We start from the raw sequence: 20847 nt of genomic DNA, 5'->3' as shown, positions 1-20847 counted from the left end.
TTTCTCTGGAAACACATGCTTGCATTAAAACATTCACCTATTTTCATATAGCAGAATTATTATAGAGGTGCCATCACCTTTGCCCCCTAGATCTTTTATTTATCAATGTATTTAATAGTATGGAGATGAGAACAGTAGAGAGGCAAAGCTGGAAATTCAGATGGATAGTCATCTCTACATACGGCAATAGCAGATTAAGGAAGTAAAGTTTTGGGCATACACTCTTCATTTGCTCTAACATTGTTATAGGACTAGCTTTTCGGGAGTCACTCCCTTCGACAAATCCCAAAAATCAGTTCTAGACAGGCAATGCATAAAAGACATAAGTTTGCATTTCATGCTTATATTACCAAGAACAAGTCCATCTCTTGGAAATTCCCATCGGGAGTCGTAAGGTAGCTGCATCGGGTCCACATAAATATACTCATGTCCATCAGGGCTGATTGACTCGATTACACGCCATCTAATTTCATATCTTGGTTTCTAAAAAGAAGGCCAGGTGTTAGGAGAATATACTTGAAAATACTGGATATTGACAATGTCCGTATGGGAAAGCTATTTCCTACCTGCTTCCATATGATGACAAGGACTATCAGTGATATAATGACAATGACGAGAAGAACAAGCACTGCGGCGGCCACTGTTAGTTCAGATCGCAGAGCTGAGAAAAGCAAATAGAAGACTAAATTAAAACATACAAAAATATACTGCACCAAAAGCTGTGATAACAGATAAATAAAGAACCAATTTGCCCTTTATTTGACTCTTAATGCATAGTTTGGCTTATACAGTTAAGGTTGGCCATACATCAGGCAACTTGGCAGCCGATCGACCATCTGATTAGATTATTTTAATAAAATCAGCTGAAAATCAGTGCCACCAAGTACATCAACAATGCGTCCAATTTTGGGCTGACCATTTTCGGGCTGACGGACGCGGAGAGGTAATGCATAGTGCGCTGGGATCTAAAGGGGCACGTTGACCATTAGGGGGGCAGCATCGAGCTGGCAGGGTGGCAGATGTCGCGTCACAAGGCTGTTACTCAGGCAAACACGTGGGGGCATGTATGCATGGAGGAGCCCGGAGCCAGCGTTGAACAATTGGCGGACATGGACAGGTAATGCATAGTGCAATAGGCACCCCTCGGGAAGGCACATTGACCATTGGGGGATGGACGGCGTCGGGCTGGTGAGGCAGCGGATGTGGCGTCGCAAGGCCGATTCTGAATCGATTTCAGCATTAAAGTGATCAGGAATCAGCCTGTGGTGTATAGGCAGGCAACAGGTCTCTCTCTGATCAGATTTGATCATGAGAGATCTTTCTCTAGATTGATCTGCCCATGCCCATACATCGTCTGATGTATGGGCAACTTTATATGACAAGTTTGAAGCCACTATTTGATGTCATGTAATGCACTGTATATAGATATCCTACACAAATCTCCACTCATCTCTCATTCTTCTGACTGCTCTATGGAAGCAGCTGTATCTTTCTTCACCCAATGGCTTTTTGCACTGGCTTAGCAAATTAAAACTCTTCTAAAGATTACACTTCGTCAAGCACACTGAATTCTAGCTGTCGGAAGTAATTATGACTCTGCTACTAATTTGCACAAGACTGTGAATTTGCCATTGAATGGCTAGTTTAATCTTGCACTATTCAAGTAACAGAAAGTATCCAAGTAGGATGTGTATGCTTAGTAACTTTTCAGCAGAGTAATGTATAAAAGGGAACAGCATACAGTAAATAAATACTTCTAAACAACATTTTAAATATCTATGAAGATTTAAGCATTACTTACTAGGTGCAACTAATTTTAACTCCCTCGTAACAATGCCAAGATCATTTTTTGCTAAGCATCGGATGGCCACAGTCTCTTCAACCTTTTTAAAGGTCACGTGACTCCCCACTGTGTTTTTGCTGTCTTGGTGAGTCTCCATAGTGATTTCCGTACCATTGGTCACCAATACAGACCAGGAACTATCATTGTTACACCTGCAAAAGTAACATGTTGTCAAAAACCAGCTCTATGATAACATGGGACCAAGAGTCATGTTTCATAAAATGTTGTCTGTGCTGTTTACCTTTTTATATCCTTGCAAACCAACCATTCCACATCAGGAACAGGCATTCCCTTAGCCAGACACTCCACAGTCTGCTGGCCAGATGAGGCTTGGTGATCATCTACCAATTGTACTATCAAAGCAGGAACTGGGAGAATTTGAGAAAAAACAAGTGATCCATGAGTAATGGGAACGTTGTTGAATATTCTATCATTTTACATACTCAATTATTAAAATACCACATAGAAATATATTTCCTGAACAAAAATGAATGCATACTAGAGATGACATGTAGCATGATAATGTACACAAGTATACACACAGTACAATCCCACTTAGAACTTGCCCATGTTTCCTTTTACTATTTATCCCACCCATTGTAAGGGATAATAAACCAGGCCTTTAAAGAGAAGAAACTCCGACCAAGAATTGAACTTTATCCCAATCAGTAGCTGATACCCCTTTTTACATGAGAAATCTATTCCTTTTCACAAATAGACCATCAGGGGGCGCTGTGCAGCTGATATTGTGGTGAAACCCCTCCCACAAAGAAATTCTGAGGATGTACTCTTGGCAGTTTCCTGTCTGTGAACCTTGTTGCATTGTGGGAAATAGCTGTTTACAGCTGTTTCCAACTGCCAAAACAGCAAGCAGCAGCTACATCACTTGCCAGCAGTAAAAATGTCACCATGTGATAAATGTCAGAATATAAATCAGGGATTTAAAATATTTTACAATGGGCAAACACTGACTAAATCATTTATACATAATTATTGTAAAAATGAAGCACTTTTTATATTACATTATTTTCACTGGAGTTCCTCTTTAAGTCACAGTCTCAAACAGAGATTTAGCCCTGAACTGCAGAGAATTATCCCTGATACGTAACCGGGGGTCATAAACCTTATGTGTGGCTGTGACAAACATTCCGGATGGTAGCAAACTATCCTGATGATAAATAGGCAAGCTCATCATTATTCCACATGACTGAATGAACTTAAAGCAGAACTAAAAAACTGATCATGCCTTGCAAAATGACTAACAATAAATTTGAAGATGAAATCCTTATTTTTTTGGAGTACAAACACTAGTTAACTAATTGTATACTGAAGACTCTCCCCTCACCCAGAGATCCTAGCGAGGCGGATTGTGTTGCAAGCTGGGCAGCTACTACATAGGCTTTCAGAATCACAAATGCAAACAAAATTGCAGGAAAATCGCATGTGTTTTTATTCCACATACACTTTTGAAATCGCATGCGTTTGCAATTTTCATATGTTTGTGTTTTTCATGCATTTGCATTATTAAACATGGCGGTAGCTTGAATTTGATGCAGAAACTCACTTATTAATATTATTATTATCAAATATTTTAAACAATAGTGTAGGAGGAGCTTAGCAGTACTGCTGTATTTTCTATTTATAATGCCGTGGGTGCAATATGGTCAAAGGTAGGGATCGGTTGAAAAGGGCGCCCGAGCTGCCTGTATGAAAAGGGCGCCGCCATAGACATCAATGTTATTTCTGGAAATATGGGCTACAAGGTGTAGAAAAGGGCGCCCGAGTTTTGATATAGGCTACAAGTGAGCTCCCCTTTGTAGCCCATATTTTTTTGGCTACAAGGTTTTCGGCTACAAGCGGGCTCCCCTTTGTAGCCCATATTTTTTTCGGCTACAGTAAGGTGCCCCTCTGTAGCCCATATTATTGACTTTTTTTTTTTGTAGCCGAAGTTTTTATATGGGCTACAAGCACTGTAAGCCGAATTATTTCATTCCCCCACTATCCATGGCGGCCTGGAGGGGGAATAGTAATTAACACATCACTGAGTTTCTTTCTAGCCGAAGTTTGTATATGGGCTACAAGCGCTGGAAGCCGAATTATTTCATTCCCCCACTATCCATGGCGGCCTGGAGGGGGAATAGTAATTAACACATCCCGGAGTTTCTTTCTAGCCGAAGTTTGTATATGGGCTACAAGCGCTGGAAGCCGAATTATTTCATTCCCCCACTATCCATGGCGGCCTGGAGGGGGAATAGTAATTAACACATCCCGGAGTTTTTTGTAGCCGAAGTTTTTATATGGGCTACACCAGGCTCCTTGGTTTTTTTGTAGCCCAAGTTTTTATATGGGCTACACCAAGTGTCTTTTTTGTAGCCGAAGTTTATATGGGCTACACCAGGCGCCTTTTTTGTAGCCGAAGTTGGTATATATATGGGCTCCACCAGGCGCCCTTTTTTACCGGCGCCCTTTTCATGTAGACCCCAAAGGTATTTTAGTTTTGTTCCTCTTTTAGGATCAGCAGATGGCAGAGAGCACTTACATCGTCAAACCTAGATTCTTTAAAACCAAACTAGGTTTGTAGATACATTTGTTTATCGCATATTCAAGTCCACTTTATAGAAATTCATCAAGACGACTAATATAGCTTAAACTTCCATAAAGTGTGAATAAGAACAAGGATAGAGTTTACTTGAATTACTTAGTTAAAATGTAAAAAAGGCTATAATTACCTTTAATTTGCAGCTGAAAAGAGTACATTTTAGTTTCAGCATCGTTCTCAACTACCAGCGTGTAAACACCATTGTCCTCCTCTTTAACACGAATGAGTTTCAGAGTACTTAAGTACCTGTTTAAAACACAATTTGAGGTAAACAGTATTGCATTAACTTATGCAGTATAATGAACACAATACTCCGGCTCCCATCAGAAATATCTGGGCCCCATACTGGTCAAACACTATCCGAGTGATATACCAGGGAAATGAATATATACACTGAGTCACCAAGGACAAGCCCTATAGGTATAAATTATGCAAGCATGGATCCCTTGCAAATAGTTAGATCAGTTTAAAATAAAACAAGGGGGGATCACCAGACTCTGTGTCCCCTGGTAAAGTCCTAAAAATTATCTATTCATAGGTCTCTGAGAATAGTGGAGGTCTTTGCTTATCCCCCAGTGCTTCCTGTATATGTATAAGGAGGACTGGTGTAGCTATTCCACCATCAAAGAAAAAAGAAAAAGGACAATACCTAAATAAGGCACATGTGGAGGAATAGTGTTGAGGGGGGATGGGTATACAATTCACCCCTCAAACACCTATAATCAGGTCCTCTCAAATGTGCCTGCTGAAATGGACGACACGCAATAACGTAGTGCAGGTGCAATATACAAGGTGCTGTATAATGGTTCCCTAACATGTTTCACCTCACGGCTTTTTCAAAGAGTGCTATACATATATACAGTAGTCATATCAAAACGTGCACCCCCCACCAAGTCACAGCATGCCCCCCATATAGATAGCCCAAGTCAGAGCTAAATTGCCATGTCAGGCATTGATTTAAATACTGGAGGGATGAGGAAGGGTGGAGTCCATCTGGGCGTGTCCACCGCCTCTAATTGCTTAAAGAGAACCCGAGGTGGGAATTTATTATGCTAATGGGGCACAGAGGCTGGTTCTGCACACTAACACCAGCCTCTGTTGCCCCATGCTGTGCCTCAAAGACCCCCCTGCGCTCTGCTAAACCCCCCGCAGTTCTGATGACAATGTTTACCTAAGCGCTGTCTGTCAGCGCCACTCCCCCGCCTCCTCCTTATCGGCGGTACCCGCCTGTGTCCCTTCCCTCCCGCTGATAGGAGGGAAGTGACGCGGGCGGGTAGCGCCGATGCGGAGGAGGCGGGGGAGCGGCGCTGACAGACAGCGCTTAGATAAACATTGTGCTGGCGACACTGCATGTCGCCAGCACTGCGGGGGGTTTAGCTGAGCGCAGGGGGGTCTTTGAGGCACAGCATGGGGCAACAGAGGCTGGTGTTAGTATGCAGAACCAGCCTCTGTGCCCCATTAGCATAATAAATTCCCACCTCGGGTTCTCTTTAAGGTATACTGATTACCATGTTCAATCTGCTGGTCCACATAGAAAGGCATAATAAGCAGTGTGACCATACTGGTCAAACCTACTGAGCCCCCCCTCAATCCCCTCATCCTCCACATTGCAAATCACAATCTTTGAAGGCCCGAACACACTAACGCCCGTGTGTCCGCTTTTCACGTGCTCACTTGGCTGGGAGCGTTCTGCATATACTCTGTTCATTAAGACAGTAACTGTGCTTGCACAGAACGCTCCCAGCTAAGGGAGCACGATGGAGGAGATATCCAGCCTGGAACAGCACATGTGCTGTGCCCCACAACCCAGCTGGATTGTGTGCACTTTACAGGAGCACAACAGATTGGACTGGAAGGGTATGGAGGGAGCTTATGGACTACAGGGGGCTGGAAAGAGTCCCAAGTAATTAAAAATTATTTTCTCCCATTCATCTCAGGTTTACTTGAATAAATAACTGACTAAGATAACTCCTGGATGAGCCTCCCAGCACCTCTCTCACATTAATGGGCAACCCATGTGTGGCACTGTTCGCTCGGGCCCCATACAGCAGTCCCCTCTGTGATGCCCTAAAGGCAGCCCTGACAACACTACACACTGCGATAAACAGATACCACAGCATAGTTTTCTAAACAATCCACAATTGAGCATGTAAGCCAAGGATGCTAGACACTATTGCTCTTACCTTGCCTCCTTCACTACAGTGATGATAGGAGTAATCTCTGTAAGGCTATTATTCAATGTTAAGTTGTCTTTCAGCCAGAACATCTTTGGTGCAGGATAGGCATGAACTTCCACGGAAAAACCTTTCACTTCATGAAGATTTGCAAATTCCAGCAGACCAAAGTTAGGCTTCAAGTCTACAAATCCTTTATCTGGAACAAAAATGTTGACATATTCAAGACCAGTCAGTTTCTCAAAATAAAATTCACATGAATAGCAGTCAAATAAAGGAAGCAGCAGCATATTGACGAAAGTCAACTCACTAACAATGTTTCAGGGCCTACCTTCTAAAACAATACTGTTTTGTACATCTTGGGCCCAATCCAATTAACATTTTCTCCTAAGTTTTCTCCTGGGTGATATCTCTCATCATATGAATAAAATGCCTTTGAAGCCACCAGCAAGCAAGAAAATACTTAGAATAATTTTGACAGTACTCTGTATCCTACGTTTTTTGGTACTTTTTTTCAGAATGCAGAGTGCTGTTAAAGGGACTCCGAGCAGTGCAGAAACTATGGGAAGATGCATATCATTTTAAAGCTCTCTTTCTCCTCTTTCCAATGATATATAAACCGATTTCAATCGAAAATAGAGAAAACTAAAAGGCGTAGGGCGACGATTTAGGTGTCGCCAGAAAGAGGAGAAAGAGAGCTTTAAAATGATATCCATCTTTCCATAGTTACTTGTATTACACAGGGCGACTTTTTCCTAAAGTGGGGAAAGTGTCGTCCTGTGTAATAATGTTCGGAGTCCCTTTAAGTTATTTTAAATAGAAGATGAAGAAAATGTAGCAGATAAAGTGAACTGGATCTGGCCCATTGGCCCAAATGCAATTAACCTTTTCTCCTTAGTTTTCTCCTGGGTGATGTTTTCAAAATTGTCAATAAAATGCCTTATTAAACCACCTGCAAGCAATAAAATGCTCAAAATAAATTTGACAGTACTTTTTTATTGACTTTTTGGTACTTTTTTAGTTGCAAGGTGCTGAAAAGTTACTTTAAATAGAAGATGAAAAATTATCTCCTAGGAGAAAACTCAGGAGAAAAAGTGAATTGCATATGGGCCTTATGGACCACTTGCTGCTATTGTAAAAGGCATTTTATTTACAAGTTGTGAAAATATCATCTAGGAGAAAACTTAGGTGAAAAAGTGACTTGCATGTGGCTCATTGCCTCTAAATGTGTAGGATGGCTCCTGAGTAGATGCGAAAAAAGCAGAGCAGGAGGGGAGATAGAGGAGGCATAACCTATAGGAGGGCAGGAGGAGGGATAGTAGAGGCCCAGCCTAGAATAAAGCAAGGGAGGGAGCAAGGACAATAGCCATAGTAGCCATAGCAGCCATAGCAGGGGGTCCTGGAGCAGTCGGGGGCACAGGTGGTACTTTGATGTATTTACTATTAACTGTCCTGTGTTCCTCCGGAAGCGGGAAAAAGGGTGCAGGCAGCTAGTGGACAAAAAGGGCGCCGCCATTCACTCTCATAATAAATAACGTTTGATGGGCGCGAGCAGGAAATAAGGGCGCCGGAGATAAATAACGTTTACAAACGGCGCCCGGAGATTTTTAATGATTTATAACTGTGCTTGTGGTGATTTACGTTTATAAAATGCACCCGTGCCGAATAACGTTTATAAAAATACTAAACATATTTATCTTATTTAACTAATTAAAATATTATTTAAAGTTTTATCCCTAAGGGCCCGTTTCCACTAGAGCGAATCCGCATGCGTTGTCCGCATGCGGATTCGCATAACCAATACAAGTGGATGGCCCTGTTTCCACTTGTCAGTTTTCTTCTGCGTTTTTCTGTGCAGGATTTTTCTGCACGGTAGGGCCTGCAGAATTCGCCTGCGTGTGGAATGCAGGCGAATCGCAGGCAATGTATTTAATAGGGAAATCGCATGCGTTTTTGCATGCGTTTTTTCCCGCGATTTCGCGTGCGATTTCGCATTGGAAGTAATGTTAATTGACACAGGCAGTGACATGGTTAAAATCGCATATACCCTGCCTATGCAAAATCGCATGCGAAATCGCGGCAAAAAACGCATGCGGAATCGCATCCGCATGCGATTTCGTCAGCGGTGCTATGCAGCGATTCCGCACCGCACTAGTGGAAACGAGCCCTTACTGTTTGTAAAACATTATTATTCACAAAATAAAGCGATCAGTACATAACGTAAATTGCAATATATTTTTTGCAGCCACAATTAGTAAAACATTATTATCCACATAATAAAGCGATCAGTAAGGGGGGTCTTAGGTTTAGGCACCACCAGGGGGGTCTTAGGTTTAGGCACCACCAGGGGGGTCTTAGGGTTAGGCACCACCAGGGGGGTCTTAGGGTTAGGCACCACCAGGGGGTCTTAGGTTTAGGCACCACCAGGGGGGTCTTAGGGTTAGGCAACACCAGGGGGGTCTTAGATTTAGGCACCACCAGGGGGGTCTAGGGGTTAGGGATAGGTACAGGGAGGGTTCTGTGTGAGAGTAGGCTTAGGTATAGTTTTAGTAAAATTTTAGTAATACTTACTAATCTTTTACAACACTTATTACGAACGTAGTTATATTTATATCATCGTTATAAAGAATATTTTCAGATTTTATTATAAGAACAAACCATAAATGAAGGTTATTCACAATAATATATAATTATAACAATTAAACATATATTATCGTTTTTTTAATAAACGTAATTATAAGTTTCACTTTTGAAACAGGGAAGATTAACGTTTTCACAATTGCCGATTTCATAAACATTATTTAATGATTTATAATTTTGTAAAACATTATTTGTAATCGAAATATAGCACACTATTTTTATAAACGCTATTAATGATAAATTATTAATTAGCGTTTACACCCCGCGCCCTTTTTGTCCGGGCGCCCTTTTTGTACGTACGCGTTCCTCCACCCTCTGACTTTGTTTCAGTGTCCATAGACTATATGTAGTAGACCCAGGTAGGAGCCTAAAATGTTTGCCACCTAACAGAGGTTTTTAATAAATATAGGCCAAGTTTGTAAAATGTATTATGTTCACCAGGGATCTTAGCATTCTTCCTTGCAAAACATACTACAACTACAACTCTACACTGCATGTCATTCCTATGTACTTACCATGAACTGTCACATTGACTTTTTTTGCCTCTATGCTGTTCTCTGTAAGATTGATGACTACACATTCATATTCCCCAGAATCCTTCTCTGTAGCATTTGGGACGGTCAGTATATATTCCAGTTTGACAGGCTTTTTGGTTTCAAACAGTTTTGAAAAACCAGCCTTTCTCTGCAACAACAAAAATGATAGCCTAACTTAATATAAGCAATAACGAGAAATAAATAATGACTTGTCTTAATGTAATTAATAAAAACTATTGACCTACAAAAAATGAGTATGAAAGAATATTAAATGAACTAAGACGGTGATCTCTGATTGGCTGGTCAAAGTGTACTTCGCTTTTTATGTGATGTCTCACCTGCTCTCCAGGATAATGCCATTCCTGATTCACCATCTCATTCTCTAAGACAACACAGGTAATAGTGATGGTTTCACCCGATCTGAAAACTGTTTTTGGTGCTTGCATTTCCACCTCAATGTCATTAGCTAGAATAAATTCAGAAGAAAAAAAGAAGCAGATTGTAACAGATATTATAAATGAAAGCCCATCTCTACGTACAAATGTTCCCTTATCCTGTACAAACACTAGAGGCTCCAACAAGAATAAAATATATCAAAATTGGTTAAAAAAGGAGGTAGTGGTGGACTTACTTCTCGAATAATGACCCAGTCAGTTCAGGTAAAGATTTTTAATTGTCACTTTAAAAAACTCCAAAATGCAACACGTTTCGCAGGGCACAGCCTGCTTCCTCTGGCAAAAAGGCAGTATCTGTAGCAGGATCTAAGTGCGCAGGGCGCCTCTGATAGGGCTGTCTCCTACAAAACGTATGGCATTTTGGAGTTTTTTAATGTGAGAATTTAAATTTTTACTAGTATTGACTGTTTGATTCATCATCAGAGAGGTAGGTCCACCACTACTTCCTCTTTTAACCAGTTTTCATATTGTAATGATCGCTGCTGCAGCAGCTATTGCTGGAAGTAGTGCTGCAGCTCAGGCAGTTCTGATGTCTTTCCATGCAAGCTGCATAGGTTTGTCTGTCTTTCCCTGCTGTCAGCTTGTGACTGATTATCATTCACCTGTGTGGGAATCTGCATGTCTGCTCCCATTGGATGACCTCAGTATAAAGATCTGCTTCCTGCAGGGTTTCCTTGGGTTTTCATAGCTTCAGCTTAAGCCTGCCTTGCTGTCGCTTTAGCCCCCGATCGTGTTTCTTGTTAAAGATACTTTGCTGGTCTTTGCATCATATATTGGTTCATTGCCAATATATATGCATACCAGCACGTTTATTATTTTCCTTGTATTTGTGTTACGTTAATACATCAGTGTCGCTGATGTATACGTACACGAACTGTTTATATCCTGTGTGCAGTTAGTCAGCTTTCCAGCACGTTTTGGTAGGTTGCGCGTACCGTGACCACCCGTGCTGAGGTAGTTACCCTGCTCCTGGTTCTGTAGTGGATTGCGTTCATCTCTGCGAAGAGATAACGAATCCTTCTGAATCCTGTTCTGTTACTGTTTGTGGATTGCGTTCATCTCTGCGAAGAGATAACGAATCCTTCTGAATCCTGTTCTGTCACCGTTTGTGGATTGCGTTCATCTCTGCGAAGAGATAGCGAATCCTTCTGAGTCCTGTTCCCTGTGTTACTCCATTCCTAGTCAGCGTTCCTGCTTATGTCATATATCGGTTCATTGCCGATATATACATATGTTAGTCAGACGTTACAAATAGTTTCATTGATAGCTGTAATTGTAATACGCTAGGAAAACATACTTATTGTATATTTATCTGTGTTACGTTCATCTATCTTAATCCTGCTATTTTCTGACTATCCTGTCCTGTCTTTGTGAGGCACGCCATCGCCGCATCGCATTGGCTGCCTCATTCCAGTCTGTCTGGTTTTGGACGCTTGCTGTCGCTAAGTAGCCGCTAGCTAGCAAGCGTTCATTCTGTCTACCTGTCCTGATCTCCTCAGTTCTGGTTTGTGTGCTCAGCGCTACTTTGCGCTGAGACGTTATTACGAAAGCATTGTTTGTGGCTGTCAGATCTGCACCGGCTCTGTGGGCCACAATCTCCTATTGGAGTCAGTCCTCCCCTCCACTATACTAGGGATAGCCTGTTTCCTGGTGCTAGTGTGTGTACCTTCTCCACGCCAGCTCATGCGTTGCATGCTGACTGTGGAGAATACACCACCAAGCCTTACACATATATTTTGTAGCTGTTGACGCCTCAGTTATATTGTCTTTTGATCCCCTTTATAGTGGCTGCTGTATACAGGCACGCCATGCATTCAGACAGATATTACTTAAAGTTCAACCTAGTAGTACAGAAGTTGAACTGTTGTTAAATTAAAGAAAACTTGATTAAAGAACCACTATGGTGAAAATTTGTAAAATGTAAAACACATACATATAAAATTTACATTTCTCGCAGAGTAAAATGCACTATAAATTACTTTTTTCCTATGTTGCTGTCACTCACAGTAGTTAGTAAAAAGCCGACAGATCTGACAGATTTTGGACTAGTCCATTTTGTTATGGGAGATTTTCAATATGACTTTTAATCTATATAAAATCACTCCTTGGAAAGGATCTATACAAATACGTCAGTCAGTTTCCCTACTCGTTTGCTCATTATTTTGGTAGTTTTTGGGCCCGGAGGTACCCAATAAAACAGCAGGTGTTAGCTGCTTATATCTGCTATTTACTGTTTATACTGTAGTCACTTCTAACTGCTATTTACCATTTATAGCCTCTATGTCGCGTTTATAGCCACTAATCACGGCTTTTAACATTGACGCCCACAGTGCTAAAAAAATATTAGGGGTTACGGTTAGGAGGCGGGTATCATTAAAGCTAGGAGTGTGGAGGGGTCCTTAGGGATTAAGGTTAGGCACCATGGAGGGCGGGCTTTATTCTCACTCATTGATAAACGCTCATGTGGTTAACTCCTTCATCGGGGTTGCGTCAGTGCATTGATGAATGGAGCTGGTGCTATGAAGGATGCCAATGCTGGTGGCCAAAGGTTGTGGTGTAACACACGTCCACCACATAACTTCCCAGCCAAGTTTGTTTCCATTCTAAACTGATTGTAGAAGGCAAGATCAACATATAAGTGGAAGACCCTAGTTTGTGGTTTGTTAATTCAGTCTTGACATCGATGTGTCATCTAGGGCCCAGGCATGGTCACTATTAGTGAAGCTGTTTAGCTGATCTCTAATCCCTTGTCATGAGAAAGGGGCACACAATGTACTTAGTAGCTATATGTATATATGCTGATTCCTTCTTCTATTTATTTTCTCTTCACCTCCCATTATTAAGGCCATGAATTAGTGAATGCATTTTTAAACAAATGAAATATTTAAGAAAAAACAAATGTAAACTTCCTGTAGGATAATTGCAGGAAGGGGAATTGAAACAATGCCTTATTAACCCTCTAAGGTTAAAGCCCAAGTCCAGCCAACTGTTTTTCATGTGGTTTGGAAGGGATTGTATCTCTGCTAGATTGTTACTGCTTTCTTTGTCTACGTTAGGGAGGTTTCTCCTCACTACATGTTTTGATGACACCAAGGGTTCTAATGCTGCTGTTATGTGGGTGTCGGGTGTCACCAAAAAAGGAGGGGAAAAATAAAACCTGACAGAGGTTCTAGCCCCTCCCTCTCCATCAGCACCACTACCACTACCACTGCTGTCTACGTCTGCCCATTAACAGTACCATTTTCCCTCAGATTCGATCTTTCAACACACTTTTATGATAACATTTTATAGAAAACTGGTCCATTTGTAGCGCAAATCAATGTGATACGTTTCTTTCGTTGATTAGAGAAGGAATGATCAATCTGAAAGTTGGATTTTAGGATCGCATTGGGTTGTAAAACGTTCTTAAAGAGACACTGAAGCGAAAAAAAAATTATGATATTATGATTTGTATGTGTAGTACAGCTAAGAAATAAAACATTAAGATCAGATACATCAGTCTAATTGTTTCCAGTACAGGAAGAGTTGAGAAACTCCAGTTGTTTTCTCTATGCAAATAAGCCATTAAGCTCTCCGACTAAGTTAGTCGTGGAGAGGGCTGTTATCTGACTTTTATTATCTCAACTGTAAGTGAACTGTTTACTTTTTCTCTGCCAGAGGAGAGGTCATTACTTCACAGACTGCTCTGAAAGAATCATTTTGAATGCTGAGTGTTGTGTAATCTGCACATATTATAGAATAATGCAATGTTAGAAAAAACACTATATACCTGAAAATAAAAGTATGAGAATATTTTCTTTGCTGCTAATCTTCTAGAAATTATTCATAGTACACAACCAATTCATTATATCATATTGTTTTTTCGCTTCAGTGTCTCTTTAAAGCATTACGTTAATGGGAACAATCAATAATTGCCCTCCGATATTTGCCATGCGATGTAACGCAGACAAAGCAACTGATCAATGAGCATTTTGATTGACAAACACTGTGCATGTCAAGGTGTGCAATTGTAGATCGCACTGCATGTATTGCATTGCAACAATGTAATCAGTTGCATTGCAACAGATAAGCTGTGAACTGTACATAGACGTTGAATCGTACCACGTTACAATGCATTATGTGGAGTCCACTGCAATGCAACGTGTCAGTGTTAAAGTACCCTTACGAGTTTCAAAACTTTGCTTTTTCAGTTTGCCGTGTTGGCCAATAAATGGCATCATATGTTAAAAGTTTTTGGGCTTTTTTCAGCTAATGCTAACACAGTACATTCTTATAAACATAATTTAGACAGTTTATGTTCCATTTTTCTGGTGTCAGACAAAGAAATATGACTATAAACATTGTTCATAAGTAGGTTAACATATAAGAGTTCAAACCACAGTTCAACAGTTGCAGTTGCAGATTCAGTTTGTTGACTTTCTAAGTACCTTTCCATGTCTGTAGGACATAATCATCAGTTTTGAAGTGCACACCATTCACAGTGGTCTCACAGATGTAGGACCCAGACTGGAGCTTGCCAGTGAAGCCTGACTTGCTGTCATATAAAACATGGACTGTCTTGTTTTGCTCGCTGTTCCTCAGTGTTACTTGCGTGTTGGGATTAGTTGTCCGGCATGGCACGGTGGCATAGTCATCTTCTTCAACCACAATAAAGTGCTCCAGCATTGAAGATGGGACAAAGGGCATCATAGGATCTGTGCACACATACTAAGCATGAGTAACAGTGCCTGTGAAATATTTGCATTTATATCTGTAGAATTTTTTTTTTACAATATCTGGACTGTTTCCATCTGAGATACATGTGATGGAAAACTAATTTGTTTGCCTAATCTTGCCAAGATGTAGGTGTACAAAGCCTTTCCATAATTGTTATTTACCTGTGAAAAATGTACCGAAGTACAACACAACGTGGCTTAGTTACAAAAACATTGAAGAAAATATATGGGCTGGATTTATTGAAAGGTGTTTGCTACCATCAAGACCGGTTTACATGGCATGGGGGTCTGGGGCAAAGGTGACCTGAAGGGCCCCTCCCCCAGCAAAGTCAGTCATCAGGGTCCCTGAGTCAGCTGCCACCCCCACTCCCTGACTGCTCCCCAGGGCCCCTGCACGTATTGTAATAAGTCACCTGAACCCGCGTGCTGCTCCATCCATGCTCCATCTTCAGACCCACTGCCTGTCTTTTCTCCATACGGTGCATGTAATGTGTAAATAACCAGCACCGGGTCATGGAGAAGAGGCAGGCATTGGGGCTGAAGACAGAGCAGCACACCGGGACAGGTGATTTATTACAATGCAGCCACACATCGTGCAGGGAGGGGCCCCTGGGGACACGGGAGCAATGCGTCAGATACCACCAGGGGGGTCCAGCAGTGTACAAGATGGCAAAGGTTTGTAAACCCTTACCTCATATCAGAATATAGTGAAGATTATTGAAAAGTTAGTAAACTAGAGCTTGTGCTATTGGAGTCATCTGCACATATCCATAGCAAGAAGTCATTATTAATAAAAAAATAAATAAAAAAAATAAAAAAAAAAGCATTTGTATTTATTTAAAATGAGTTCTTACTTTAGATGGTAACTGGTAACTTTTCAGCATCCACTATGTTCTGATATGGTGCAGGCAATTAGTAAATACAGTCCAACTATGTTAAAAAACAATCCGAATTGATGTTAAGGTAGTCACACACTGATAGATATCTGCCAGATGTGAAAAAAGGTAGATCCCTCTCTGATTGCAATCTGTTCAGAAAGGGATTGAATGTGCCCGGGGCAACATGTCACATGATGAGATGAACATGCGTATGCATAGTATAAAACCAATTAATAACCAGGCTGTTTTACTTGTTTTATTTTGCTGCCTGAAAGAGTTATTTTTCAGGCATGCAAGTGACAGCTTCTGTCTTGTCGGGAACATATTCAACCTCACTGATAAGCAGATTACAGCCATAAAAGTTTTCCTGGCAGAATACAACTTCTGATGGTCAGGGGAGAGGTAGAAAAAGGTAAATAATTCATGTATTTTAACTCTGGGTCACTTAATAGACTGCCATTGATCAGAGCCAATAAAACATTCAGGCCCTATTTAAACTTGATGCGTTCCATCGAGTTGCGTCGCATTGCGTTACATCTCATTTGCCAAAATGGGAAGCAACAAAATGCACCTGAACGCAATGCAGCGCTGCGTAATATGTTGGCGCTTTATAAATACAATAAATAAATAAATAAAATTAAGTGTAAATAGGGCCTTACTCAACTTTATAAATGTTTAAATGTAAAATAAAACGATGGGATATCTACAAAAAAGTCATTTTTAGGAGTAGGTGGATAAATACAATTGTTCATCTCATCAGTTTACTTTCACCTCGGGTTCACTTTAAGGTACTACTTAGTAAAGTGTCCGAACCTGGAACATAAATGTAGATGTCCGTGCCGTCAACCTCAGATTCCTCAGCCTGGGTGTGATTGTAATAGCAAGTGTAGGTGCCCGTGTGATAAAAAGAAGCGTTCTTAACTTCCAGCACTGACACAAAAAGTCCACTGTTGTTTTCCTCACTGCGGATCTCAGTGCCGTCTTCACTGTCATCCATGCTGTCTTTGGTGGGATAGTGCCAGCTCAGCTCATACTCGCCTGTGCACGTTATGGAAAAGGAGTCATTTATCCTGATCACCATTTCTTCTTTATCGGGAGATATGACTGGCAATGGGTGTTCTGCATAGATAAACAATGGAGCTGTAAAGCAAACACAAAACATGTGATTACTGAAGGTACTTTATCATCTGCAAATAGTATTACCGTATATACTCGCATATAAGCCGACCCGCATATAAGCCGACCCCCCCACTTTTACTTAACAAACCAGTAAAAAATGATTGACCCCCATATAAGCCGGGGGTAGGAAATGCTGGCCGCCTTATTCCCCTAGTGTGTCCCAGTATCGCTAGTATAGTGCCCAGTATAGCTAGTATAGTGCCCAGTATAGCTAGTATAGTGCCCAGTACAGCTAGTATAGTGCCCCAGTACAGCTAGTATAGTGCCCCAGTAAAGCTAGTATAGTGCCCCAGTATAGCTAGTATAGTGCCCCAGTATAGCTAGTATAGTGTCCATTATAGCTAGTATAGTGCCCAGTGTAGCTAGTATAGTGCCCCAGTATAGCTAGTATAGTGCCCATTATAGCTAGTATTGTGCCCCAGTATAGCTAGTATAGTGCCCAGTATAGCTAGTATAGTGCCCCAGTATAGCTAGTATAGTGTCCATTATAGCTAGTATAGTGCCCCAGTATAGCTAGTATAGTGCCCATTATAGCTAGTATAGTGCCCATTATAGCTAGTATAGTGCCCATTATAGCTAGTATAGTGCCCATTATAGCTAGTATAGTGCCCCAGTATAGCTAGTATAGTGCTCAGTATAGCTAGTATAGTGCCCCAGTATAGCTAGTATAGTGCCCCAGTATAGCTAGTATAGTGCCCATTATAGCTAGTATAGTGCCCATTATAGCTAGTATAGTGCCCATTATAGCTAGTATAGTGCCCATTATAGCTAGTATAGTGCCCATTATAGCTAGTATAGTGCCCAGTGCAGCTAGTATAGTGCCCAGTGCAGCTAGTATAGTGCCCCAGTATAGCTAGTATAGTGCCCATTATAGCTAGTATAGTGCCCAGTGTAGCTAGTATAGTGCCCATTATAGCTAGTATAGTGCCCCAGTATAGCTAGTATAGTGCCCCAGTATCGCTAGGTAGTGCCCCAGTATCGCTAGTATAGTGCCCCAGTATCGCTAGGTAGTGCCCCAGTGCCCCCCCCCCCCCGCCTCCCCTCTCCCCTGCGGCCGCCGCTGCTTTTACCTTAGCAGGCGCCGCTTCTTCTATTCCCCTCCTCTCTGGCTCCGTAGGACAGCAGCACTCTTCACGGTGGCTGCTGTGATCAGACAGGAAGCAGCGAAGAGCGCGGCTTCCTGTAGCGGCGGTTGCTATGGGAACCGCTCTCTCTCTCTACTGCAGCCGCCGTGAAGAGCGCTGCAGTGATTTACGGAGCCGGACAGGAGGGGAATAGAAGAAGCGGCGCCGGGCAGGTAATTGCAGCAGTAGCGGCGGCCGCGGGGGGGGGCGGGGGGGGGGGTTAGTGCGGGGGGCTCGGACCACCATCACCAGCACCAGACTCGCATACAAGCCGACCCCCCAACTTTTGACCCCCTTTTTGGGGGTCAAAAATTCGGCTTGTATGCGAGTATATACGGTACATGAAATGCAGGGCTGGTTTTTGGCATAGGGAAACTAGGCAGCTACTTAAAATAAGGAGGTACCATATAAAGCATAACATTCTCCACGTAATTCTTACACACACCTGTGAAGGGAGGTAGGGAGGTGATTAAAGTGTGGGGTAAGTATTGATGCAATAAGGCTACAAAGACATATATTTGATCTTCACTCTAAGAAACACAATTAAAGGGTCTTGCAAAAAAAAAAAATCTAGGCAGAAAGGGCTTCTTCACACAAAGGGCCCGTTCACACTTAGAACTGCAGGGAGTGATTTTCCCGCGATTAGCGTGGAAAAATCACTGGTCACTGCGGCGGTTTTGGAGCGATCGCAATTAGCTAATCACGATCACTAATCGCGGAACGCTCGTCGCCGGCAAACCGCTGCATGCAACCGCGGCAGTGAGAACACTGCCACCCGCTACATTGTGTAGCGTTTTTTGTTAAACCGCTAGCGGTTTGCCGTGAGAACGGGCCCTAAGGGCGTTTTCACTATTTTTTAAGTGCCGGCGATTTGTAAAATCGCCCTGAAAGTGCTTGTGCAATGATTCCCTATGAGACAGTTCACATCTCAGCAGTTTGTTTCCGATCCGCTCAGCAAAGTGGTGGCTGTACCATTTTTAGGGTGATTTTGCTACAATGGAAGATATAGGAAAAGCGTAAAACACTGACAAAATCGTTTTGTGTGGCGATTGCGTTCACGCTTTGATGAATAAATACATTGTATTTATTCATTTCCGGGTCAAAGAGTTCACTTCCTGACTTGCGTCAGGAAGTGAAAAAACAAATCGCTCTGCAAAAGCGCTTTACACAAAAATGAAACGTGCAGGTAAGTGCCAGGAGGGAAAAAAAAATGCACACAAAAAAATATTGAAAATCACTGACATCAGCGATTTTGATTTTAGATGTGAACAAAGCCAAAGTGTTTCCTTGTTCCTTATAACCACCAGGTTACAGGTATCGTTTTCCTAGTGAAGGTTAGAGACACTTACCAATATACACAAAACAAACTGACACAGATGAGGTTGATGTATATGCAGCTTGATGTAAGTGTCGCTGAGTTTGCTGTGATGCACCATTGCAAAACAGCACTTCATCACCATTCATTTGTAACATAAACGTGTGCGTTGTCCAGTAGCACACTTATTGGCTTGTGTTATTCCAACAGAAACCAATCCACCGCAGAGGCAATTGCATCATTGTAACCACATCCACCACATTGCACTGCAGGTAGTGTGGCCAGTTTCTTAGAGACTAATGGCCACTGCGACGTATAGCGCGATGCAACGCTGTATGTGTGGAAGTAGCCTCAGTGTAAACGCACATTTAAAGAAGAAAGTTTCACCAAACCAATGCAAAGCACGCATCTACCTTTAGGAAAGTCTGGACCTACTATAGCAATGCAGATATCCCCCCATTCAGTTGTATACAGGATTTATACCATTACTATGACGCACACTTACCAAGAACTAGGAAGCATCCCCAGGTGTGGAATGCCCTTGCAGGGAGTACCATTATTCCTGGAAGCTGCAATAAAAGGAAATATGGGTCAGTATGAATTCTACAATGAAGATAAGTCAGTTGTATCTTTTTTAGTTAATTAATGTAGTAATTTTTTTTTAATAATCGCAAACGTATATGTTTCCCAGCTTATAGCTACAAGATATGGAGGGAAATTCAAATAACCGTTCACCACAAAGGAGCTTATATTCTACTATTCCTATAAAAGTCAGCAGCAGGGTCGGATTTACAACTCAGAGGCCTGTAGGCACAGGCATTCTGGCACCCTAAAAATATAAGTATATTCGAATCATTTCTTTATTTAACTAACTGTCCTTAGAATCTAATCACTGTCTCATATCATCCAAAGTGAAATGAACAAGGATTATTGTGTAAGTGCCTGAGGTCAGTGATATGATGCAGGGATTAGACTGTAAGCTCTTGAGGTCAGTGATCTAAAGAGGAGGGGCTGCCTCCCCCACATAAGGCGACTGTAGGCACTTGCCTATAATGCCTTATGGAAAAGCTGGCCCTGGTCAGCAGAGAGCAGCAGAAAGCGCACACAGAAATGTTGTGGGTTAGGCCAATGGAGAGACACACTCAGAAGTAACAGTAGATTAGATTCTGGTACTAGAGTGTTGGTTGATTTCATATATTTATGGGGAAAGCGGAGCAGAGAAGCAGAATTCATGAAACAAGGGCATATTATGTACACAAGGTAATTAGTGACCTATTCATCCATAATGCAGTGCAGAAGGATGCACCACTCTGTAAGTCTTCTTACAGCTGCTGCCTGCACTGACTCTCCCGATCCATCTCTGATTCCCACTGAGAGCAGTGCGCAAAA

The 20847-nt window shown here is 41.8% G+C and overlaps 1 protein-coding gene across 4 annotated transcripts in view; it reads right to left on the bottom strand.

Annotated features, from left to right (window-relative positions):
* The window catches only part of PDGFRA (platelet derived growth factor receptor alpha), a 61742-nt gene that overhangs the window by 18473 nt on the left and 22422 nt on the right, over nucleotides 1–20847 (bottom strand). For all 4 annotated transcript variants that reach the window (XM_068278566.1, XM_068278569.1, XM_068278567.1 and 1 more), the window contains exons 2-12: nucleotides 19964–20027; nucleotides 16654–16980; nucleotides 14675–14941; nucleotides 10131–10258; nucleotides 9772–9940; nucleotides 6626–6815; nucleotides 4573–4688; nucleotides 2085–2211; nucleotides 1802–1995; nucleotides 567–661; nucleotides 351–483 (exon numbers count right to left, since the gene is read on the bottom strand). In XM_068278566.1, coding sequence (XP_068134667.1) covers nucleotides 351–483; nucleotides 567–661; nucleotides 1802–1995; nucleotides 2085–2211; nucleotides 4573–4688; nucleotides 6626–6815; nucleotides 9772–9940; nucleotides 10131–10258; nucleotides 14675–14941; nucleotides 16654–16980; nucleotides 19964–20015 — 1798 coding nt within the window. In that variant the 5' untranslated portion in view covers nucleotides 20016–20027. The remainder of the gene's footprint in view (nucleotides 1–350; nucleotides 484–566; nucleotides 662–1801; nucleotides 1996–2084; nucleotides 2212–4572; nucleotides 4689–6625; nucleotides 6816–9771; nucleotides 9941–10130; nucleotides 10259–14674; nucleotides 14942–16653; nucleotides 16981–19963; nucleotides 20028–20847) is intronic.

The sequence above is a fragment of the Hyperolius riggenbachi genome, chromosome 1, assembly GCF_040937935.1.
Source record: "Hyperolius riggenbachi isolate aHypRig1 chromosome 1, aHypRig1.pri, whole genome shotgun sequence".
In the NCBI taxonomy this organism is placed as follows: Eukaryota; Metazoa; Chordata; class Amphibia; order Anura; family Hyperoliidae; genus Hyperolius; species Hyperolius riggenbachi.
Note: the sequence above shows the minus strand (reverse complement) of the source record. Positions and strands in the feature narration are given on the sequence as shown.